Source organism: Epinephelus fuscoguttatus, linkage group LG3 (genome assembly GCF_011397635.1).
Source record: "Epinephelus fuscoguttatus linkage group LG3, E.fuscoguttatus.final_Chr_v1".
Lineage (NCBI taxonomy): Eukaryota > Metazoa > Chordata > Actinopteri > Perciformes > Serranidae > Epinephelus > Epinephelus fuscoguttatus.
The window spans coordinates 23,818,406-23,828,086 of NC_064754.1; the positions used below are offsets into that span (position 1 = coordinate 23,818,406).

General features: G+C 40.6%; 1 protein-coding gene across 1 annotated transcript in view; it reads left to right on the plus strand.

Moving 5' to 3' along the window:
- The window catches only part of fhip1aa (FHF complex subunit HOOK interacting protein 1Aa), a 43,333-nt gene extending 34,139 nt beyond the window's left edge, over positions 1–9,194 (plus strand). Inside the window, exons 8-13 of the mRNA XM_049571243.1 lie at positions 1,463–1,542; positions 1,739–1,941; positions 2,979–3,953; positions 4,049–4,227; positions 4,645–4,765; positions 6,458–9,194. Of these exons, the coding sequence (XP_049427200.1) occupies positions 1,463–1,542; positions 1,739–1,941; positions 2,979–3,953; positions 4,049–4,227; positions 4,645–4,765; positions 6,458–6,651 (1,752 nt within the window). The 3' untranslated portion in view covers positions 6,652–9,194. The remainder of the gene's footprint in view (positions 1–1,462; positions 1,543–1,738; positions 1,942–2,978; positions 3,954–4,048; positions 4,228–4,644; positions 4,766–6,457) is intronic.
- The last annotated feature ends 487 nt before the right edge of the window (positions 9,195–9,681 follow it).

A 9,681-nucleotide genomic window follows, 5' to 3' on the forward strand; every position in this document is an offset into this window, starting at 1 on the left:
GACGGCTTTAGATGTATGAAAAATACTGAACTATGTTGCTATTCAAACTCATTGTCCCCTAAAATAACGTACAAAAGGCCCCCAAAGAACCTATACTTCAGAGGAAAACATTGTATTGCTACATTTACAAGCCAGATTCTGATGTAACTCACAAAATGCAACAATTACAATATGATGCATTATTATTCAGTAAACTATCCAACATTATAGTAGATTTGAAAGCTCCACCATGAACAGCCTTTGAGTAAATTCAAGTACACTGTGCTGATATTGCCTCTCATTCAAGCATTCAAGTAAGTAAAACTTGAACGCAGGACTTTTGCTGTGTGGTATTAATAGTTTTACTTGGGAAGAAAAACCCCAAAACTAAAACATTTTAGGGACTATATCTTTAGTGTATTGACACAATCTTCTAAGGAGTAGCTATATATTAACAAGTCCTCCAACTCACATGAATCTGTATGTTCCTACCCTCAAATACGACCCACTGGCGGACGGTAGAATAGCTCATATATGACTGCAGTTTTAAACATGTAGTTAAGTTTGTGAAGCGTTCATAGTTGTACCAAAACTACATGATCAGGTTTATGCAACAAAACACCTTTGTAAGGTTCACAAAAAGATCATGGTTTGGCTTTAAATAAGTGTTCATAAGTATTCTACCACATTCGTAACATTGTTACAACTCAGCCTTGACTTTTGGTTTCACACGGGACATGAACACAGGTCTCCTGGATGAAAGTCTTGTGTTTGTTTGACCACTTCCTCCACCACTGCAAATAGCCTGCAAACATTCCCAGTTAGAGAAAAGCTGAAAAGTAAGGTGAGGCAGTGTTTGCCTGGCGCCCCCAAATCACTAAATCTGCCCCTGAAAAACACACTTGTGGCTACTTCGAGTTCACCACCTAACCATGGTTATAAAGTAGAGCATGGATTTAATTAGTTGAGGTACTTTACGTCTACTTGCAATCAGAAACAACGGAAAAATACACTCAGTGAGACATGCTCGACTCTCTGCAGAGTCCTGAAGCCCTGTCCATGCTGCTGCACAGTTCGCTTGTTTATTAATTTGATATTGATATTGTTAATTAATATTGAACATGCTCTGTGTTCAAATTGCATCAGATTTCACAAGGCACAATCTTGGGTCCACAGCAGTACACCGCCAAACGTGAAGTAGATCAGATGAATGGCTCTCAAAATATGCAAAGGACAGACAGACAAAGATTCCCTGCTTTATTGTTAGCTATGATAGAGAAAAATGCAACATATTCTCACATGTTAGAAGCTGGGACAGGTGAATGTTTGCCAGATTTGCTTAACAAGTGACTTAACTGAGTGATTAATTGTCAGAACTGTTGATTCATTTTCTGTTTCTCCACATATTGACTCATGTTGCAGCAGTAGTACAAAAATCCTCAGTTGTTGTAACGTGTTTGTGTCTTTGGATTCGACTCTGCAGTTGGGCACTGTGTCACTGGCACTTTTCCGCACTCTCATCGGCTTATACTGTGAAGATGTGATGCTGCAGCTCGTCTTGAGGTGAGTGGCACACACACTGACTCATCCCAGTTATGAAGCATGCTACATCTAATTGGTTTACGATGTGATGAGCTTTTACTCTCTACCTCCCACCGCGCAGACTTGTGTTACCATCTGTCTGCTAACCCCCCCATGTTTACTCCTACGACCGCCCGTCGGTTTTCCTAACAGCATCCGTTCCCATCTGCCTCCCCAGGTACCTGATCCCCTGTAATCACATGATGTTGAGTCAGAGACGTGTTGTGGGGGAGAGGGACTGCTACTCTGTGTCAGCAGCCAAGATCCTGGCATTAACGCCGTCCTGCTGCTCTCCTGATCACAGCCCCCCGCCCCTCCGACAGCTGGACTCCATCCTCTTTTCCAAGGGTGCAGAGACTCCCAGCAACACCAGCACCACAGGTAGGAACATTAAAGGGACATTTTGTTTGGGTTATTGCAGCTTGGATCTTACTGTTGGCATTTTGGACATCATTTCAATCGGCTGTGATAACATTGTACTCACCAAAGCAGTTGCTCAGATGTGGGAACAGGGAGACATTGCTGTAATGAAGTCTGATGAGACAAGAAACACAATGACTCTGAAGATCATACAGTTCTGACAGATTATATAAACCTCTTTATTTGGAGGTAAAATGGAAAGAACTAAAAAAAAAATAGACCCAAGAATGATCTTTTAATGAATCTATGGTTCACTTCATGCAGTAATGCAGCTAATTATTATCACAGCAGGAATGCAAAGGGAAGCAGGGTGACGTAATGAGTTGTGTTTCAACACTTTTCAAGGTCCTGTGTTATCCGTACTTCTGAGGTGCCCTTTTGTGCATGAGAGAGGAAAGCTTTTAATAATGCTCTTTGAGACTACTGAATACTTTTAATTTTTTCGAGTACTCTATGTATTACAGATTAGCCAAAATGAATGACTGCTTTTCACCCGTATTTCTAATTAGCTTTTAAGGATGTTTTTTTGGTGCTTTCAGTTCAGCTGCAGGGTGAATTCATCCTGCAGATTTCACCATTCAGAATCCTGTTTGAGTGAGTGCGTGTTACAACCTCTGTGTCAGTGGTGTGCAGTCAAAACAAACAGAACAGAAGGAGCATAACGGAGGAAAATGGAAAATCATTCATTGCAGCAGTTAGAGCAAGAAATTGTAATAAAGGGTGTAATTTATTTATTTTTGAAATCTGTGCAAACATGAGTACATTATGCTGCAAGATGTTGATCTGCATTTATCTGGGACATGAACATATAACTGGGATGATTATGAGTATTTTGTCAAATAGTGGTATATCCCGCTGTTTTTGCTGTATTACATCACTTTACCCCCTGTAGCTACATGTCAAACTCATTAGTTCTGCTCTGTGTGAGTGCTGCGCTGAGGCGCCGCACGCCAGATTTTATCAACATTTCCTATCTGTTTTGTTTTGTTTTTTTCCAGAGGAAAATGAGAGCTTCTTAGAAGAGGATGATGGCTCCGGTAACTCCTGCACCATCGGCTCAGAAATCTACCTGGATGTCAGTTATCTTCATTACCTCTACGACGCCCGTCTGAGCATCAGCAGCTGCATACGGGCCTGCCAGGTTTGGTCAGCGCTGTACGACGGCGAGGACCCCCCTCCTGAGAAATACCAGCCAGGTGTCCTCGAGGAGCCGGTGCTGAAGATTAGGCAAACCCAGATGGCTATTAAGAGAGTGCCACAGCCACTGGTGCCTCGCCCTCAACTGAGCACAGAGCCACCCTCCGTCACGCAGCTAGAGCTGGAGTGGGATGATAGTTACGATGCGTGTCCGGTGCAGACCGCTGAGGCTCCTGTGGAGAGTAAGCCTCAACAGCAGCCTCCTGCTGAGCCCCCAAAGCACATCCAGGAGATGAGGAAAACAGCCATCATGTTGGTGAAAGGCTCATATATTGAGGAAAGTGAATTCCAGGACGACGTCATGGTGTACGATCTCGTTGCTAAGAAAGACGCCAGAGATGTCGAACAAGTTAAGCTCAAATCCAAAGCGTCTGAATCAGAGGAAACCCAACTAGGCTCAGCAGAAGTCTCCCTAAAAAACGGACTCAGTCTGACACTTCCAACCTCTGTGATGTCTGATAAAAACAGCTCAGACACAAAGGTCAAAGGTCAGACAGATTGTAATACCCAAAACACCACAGCTGCCGAGTCAGGTGACGACCTGTTGGCTCAGTATGAGGAGCTCATTCGTACGCTAGACACTCAAGCAGGTGGAAAACAGGTCAAACCTGATGGAGAGCTGAAGAAGCCCGTCACACCTGCAGAGGAGGAGGAAGAGGAGATGGATTTCACCTCCTTCTCTGCTGAGACACCAGAGCCAGAGAAACTGCAGTCACCATTTGGGGTCAAGTTTAGCAGCGGGGGAGCAGGAAGAAGCCAGTCAGTGCCTTTTACTGGTGAGTGAAGCGAAATCTTTTATCTGTGGCCTCATTATTCAGCAAACCTTACATTCAGACAGTCTAAAGATTGTTTGTTATTACTCTTCCTGCAGGTCCATTTGTTAGTGTGCTGTTGTCTCGTCTGGAGAACATGCTGTCTAACTCGCTTCACGTCAACTTGCTGTTGACGGGCATCCTGGCCCAGTTGGCGGCCTACCCTCAGCCTCTCCTACGCTCCTTCCTGCTCAACACCAACTTGGTCTTTCAGCCGACTGTTCGCTCTCTTTACCAGGTAACACAAATATGTTGTGTGTCTGCGTGTGCAGGCAGGAGGGAGCCTGTTATTTGCTTTCCTTCCCCTGAGCCTCATCAAGCAGACGGGAAGAAAAAGGAAACAAAAGATTTGGGTTTTGTTGTATCACTGACAGATGCTGAAAGATGCAGCTTTCCTCTCAGAAGTGAGATTGAAAATAGAAATATGTTGAGTTGTTTGAGCACAGCTCTGTCGCTGCTCCTGAGTAAGATGAAGTAAAGACGGCTTCCTCTCTTCTCCCTGTTTCCTTAACTGAACAAGAGATCCTTGATTAATACAATCAGGCTGCAGATTCCAAGGTTGTACTCTTTAATTTAGTTTTAATTACATGAGTATAAACACTGCAGATGTGAGCGTACAGGGAATCCTCAGTTTCTTTTCTGTGTTTCCCTCCAGGTACTGGCCACTGTGAAGAACCAGATAGAACAGCAGGCTGCCAACAAAAGAGACTTTCCAGAGCTGATCACTGCCGCCCAACACTGGCTGCTGGCAAGGGAGACTTTGTTCACAGCAGCAGGTGACAATACACCCACATCTAGTGTCATTGTTTCTGTGCCAGCTGTGCTTGGAATCTGTATTTGCACATAAATTTACAGCAGTATGAGTTACTACATGAAAAATCAAGTCTTTAAAATGTTCTAATTCAACTGTAATTTAAAATTCAGATGGGTTTTACTCCAGTACATACAGTGCTGACATTCAAAACAAATAGTGTGACACTTTTGCGAAATATTCTTATTTACTGTCTTGCTGAGAGGCAGATGAAAAGATTGACATGACTTGTGTGTTAAATATGAGCTACTTCTAGCAGTCAGTTAGCAAGGCATAGCATAGCACCAAAAAAAGAAACTGTGTCATTTTTACACTGAATTTTGTACAGATAAAACCACTTAGCTATAGGGACCTATTTAACCCTTCGAAACCTGAGCACATTGGCTTGATTTCTTTTAAAAACATGGCAAGAAGGCAATGAGAAATGAAAGAAAAAATTACCCAAAAATTAGCAAGAAATCAGTAAAAAGAAAATTAAAAACAAGAAAATTAGTAAAAAGAAAAAAAAGGAAATGACCCAGAAAAGGTGCTTAAAAATTATAATAATTCCATAGAAATAATGTAAAAATGTAATAATAATCATAAATATAGTTTTTCCCTAGCTTTTTTGATTTTTTGCCTTTTTTTTTAAATTCTTTTAATCTTTTTCTATACATTTTGCCTTTTTTCCCCTGTTTTTGAAAGAAATCACACCGGGTTCAGAGGTTTAGATGCTTGCAAAAGGCGTCTGAAAGCAGCACAAGAAAAGTGATGTTGCTCCAGATTTCAAAGCGTTAAACAATCTATGATGTGGTGTAAAGTGCATGGCGTGAGTAGTAAAATACTGCACCACTCTGACTTCAGATCAGGTATTTGTTGGTTCATGTCGCAATCACTTTCTGCTGCCTCAAAACGGCAATACGCCACCAATGACCACATCTCATTTTAAGACCTGCATGCCCATCGTCACACAGACAGGCGCAAGCACATTTGCCGCCTCCACAACATGGGCGCTGGCAGTTTTATTCTGCTGATTGCATTATTTTTATATTTTGAGAAACACTTTGGTGGCAACCTGATTACAAGAATCTAAACTCTGCACTGTTGTTGTTGAGTTCCTAAATCTCACTAATGTGCTGCCAAAAATGGGTCAGGTTCAAAACAACATCTGCATTCATTATCAGTTGTGTTTTGGCTCCTGTTGGGAGCAGAATAAATTCTACTTGATTTTGTTAAGTCGTGCGTCTTTGCAGCCGAGCAGCAGTCTCAGCTAAACCCCGGAGTGTCAGGCCTGTTTTTGAGCTAGGTTCCCTGTGGTTTTAAGAGTTGTACGAGCTACAAAAAAAAAACCCTTGTCGGAAGTATGTTTGCGGAAAGATAAGAGCCGGAATTTTCTATGATGGGATTTTTAAAGAGAATATTTCAGTTGGTTAACAGGGATACTCTTCTTTCTTGTATGTGTTCAGTGTTTTTTTCCTTTAAGAAAAGCAGCACTTAAGCTCCTGCTATCTGGCTGACATTATTTATAAATGGAGAAACCCTTAACAGGAATATATTATGTTTACAAAATGTCTTAAATTCCTGCTTATGCATGGCGTAGAGTATATCCAAGAGTATATCCAAGTGTGTGCATGATTTGTTTTTGTCATCGTAACTGATTCAATCCTTGTGCTCTCAGACAAAAGCAGCAAACGCTCCACCCAAGGCGAGACGGGAAGGTTGTTGACAAATTCGCCGCCACCGAAACCCAAAGCCATCTCTCTGGAACGGACAGATGTCTTCGCTACCGTCCTCTTCACGGAGTTCCTCAAAGAACTGGCTGCCATTGCACAAGAGCACTCCATCTTATCGTACATTCCTATGGAAGAGTGATCGTGTCCCAGTTTAACTCTCAAAGACTTTCAAAGACTCTCTTTTGATGGTGGTTTTCTATTTTTTTGTCCTTTTCAGGCACTACTTGATGAAGAAACCTCTCAGATTTAGTGATTTATGCGACTGTTTTAAAAGATCATAGCGTATTTATTTTCCCAAGCAGAGATAATCAAGTTCCTGTGCTTTTTATTTTCATCTTTTAGTCCTGTAAAGTTCTGTTTGGCAGCCGTGATGGAGGCCCAAACTCTGACCTGTTTGCTGAATCCTGCACCAGCCGCTAATGCTCATAAGAGCGAGCTCCAGGTCCACCAACCAAAGACTGTAGAGAGATGATTTTAACAAAAACAGCATTTTTTTTAAAGCAATCATCAGCCCTTTTTATCTGGACTCCTCTGAATGTCTTCTACAACCAGCATCAATAACAGCAAGATGTCTGCTACTCAGTGTGGTTTGTTAAACACTCAGGTGGCCTTTCTGGAATGTTGTTTCCTCTTTGCCATATGATTTCACACCATATCTGAGCACCACGTGGAGCCTCTGTCACTTTCAGAGGGCAAGCCTTTGAATTAGCAGCATACAAATGTACTTTGAAGTTGTTGCCGACCTGCAGCACGGCCCAATCTTTCTTCTTATGCAACTGTTACATGACTTCATTTTTGTCAGCAGGTGGGTGACATTTGTCTCTGAACTTTTGTGTGTGTTAGATGTACAGTTGTTTTGGTGTTTTTCTGTCATTTCACGACAGTACCTCAGGAGTCTTTTTTTAATGTACGCTTTGTTCTCTCGGTTCTTAAACAGCATGTGGGTGAACTGATTTTCCTACAGTGCACTAGTGTCTGACATGAATGGGCTCCAGAACCAGAGTTACTCATGCTATATTTAATTTGCCTTACTAAAGTGATGCTTTATGATGTACATATTGTAAGAAGAAATGTTCTAATGACACAGGACACTATGCAAATCAAGGATATTTTGGGTATAATTACGTTTTGGATATTTTCAGAATGGGACGGGGTATTTAAGCTTTTATGAGAGTTTCTATTGCCATATTGTTTTTTTTTGTTTTTTTTTCCACGAGGTTACAGTAGAGGTAGTTGTTATGATTCGTCGTCTTCTGTTTGGGGACTGTGTATGGTGGTGTTTTAGTTGTGATAAGTCTGAAATATTACTGTTGGGAGAGTCGTAGTTTTGTATCTGTTGAAAAGCATCTCACATTGTAACGGTTACTGAGGGCAAGCTCTTGAAAAATCGCCTTTATTTTAGTCCCGACTATTTCACATGGTTGTTAAAATTAGATAATACAAGAGATCTATTTTGTTACAAAGCATGCCTCTGCTGTCTAAATGGATTCACAAGGACAGGAATACTTAATAATTAGTGCCTAAATTATGATTTTAGTTCACATTATTGCCTGATTTCGAGTTGATTTACACAACAGTCGTACGAAATGTTAAAATTCATAGTGATTTTGTTGTTGTTTGTTGTTGTTTTTACTTGAAGCTGTCCATTTTTAGAGTGTAAAGACAAGGCCATGGGGACTGAGGACGTGCAACACATATTCTGTACCATTATTTCTTATGTGCTCTGTTTTAACTCCGCAGAAGACTCTAACACTGCTTTCAAAATAATGTGTTTTTTTCTCGATTAAACCCATTTTTTAGGTGTAACCCCCCCCCCCAAAATCAACCACCATATATTCATAAGTTGTTGATATAATTTGGACATTTAGCCAGCATATAAATTGGTTGTATAAGTTTTATTGGATCTTGAATTTTATATAGAAAAGCATGTCAGAAATTATAAGAATTGTTTTTTTGTTCAGTTATAAAAAGGATTGAGACTTAAAGATAATGGACTCCTTTGATTACATCTACCAAAAAGTTAATGTACCTTTTTGAAAACACAGATTATTAGGACATCTGGTAGTCTTGTAAGACTACACTAAGTGGATTATCCTCCCATAAGTCTGGCTAATAAGATGAAAAATTGTGTTTTACTTTAATTTTAAACCTGTATTTGTTTCTGTTCAAATCCATTCAGCCTCTACTTGATGCTACACATGCAACAGATTATGCAGCGGGATTTTGGGTACTCATTTTTACAAAACAAAATGGCTCAAAAATATATATTTGTATCAATCAAAGCCATTTTCAAAGTTGTTGAATAAGTATTTCTCTCTGGTAAAAAGAATGTCGCCGAGCACTTTATCAACCTTTTCATACTGCAGTGTCATTCCACGCTGCTGACACCTCAACCAGCACAGACACATTCAGTCTGTGCAACACACCCAGCACAGTATAACAATCACTGTTTTAGGAGCATTTGGGCATAAAGACGGGTATTACAAGCAAGGTTATAGAGCAGTTTCTGTCTTAGTGGGTTCTTATTCCAAAGATTCATCCTTTCTGACATCATTTGGCCTCAAAGTTCTGTCCGAGATGTGATCGGGTTGCTGTTTGTTGCTGATGTCTGAGACACAAGGCATGCCTCTTCTAATAAAGTCAGCCTCTGGTAAATAAAACTGGATGCATGAAATGTGTTGACTTTTTCTCCCCTTTTTACTCTTTAAACTGAACTAAGCAAGGTTTTCAAAACAAGAACCCAGCTGCTTTGAGCAACAACTTTCACCTGACACAATCAATATATTTTTTTCCATTCTGCCAGAGGTGGTTTGTGGCTGTTTGTTTTTTGGTAGACATTGACGTCCTCATTTAATACGCATTTCCTTTTCGTGCAGCTCTTCCCTCCGGAGAGACTTTGTTCAAAACTAGCTCTTGTTCTTGGGTAAACACATGAACTTATATTCTCCATTCACATGCAATGACTGTGTGTAGAGCTGCAGAGATGAGCTAAACTGATGGAGAGCCTTTTAGCCTGTTCATTAGTGCACAAGGTAAATGTCTTTTTGCCACGTTATTCCTGTTCATTCAAATCATTTTTATTTTCTCCAAGTTGGATTTGGTGCAAAAATACTGGATATTATTTAGTTTCAAAATAAGACTTCTCTTAAATTACTACCTTTAAGTAAAC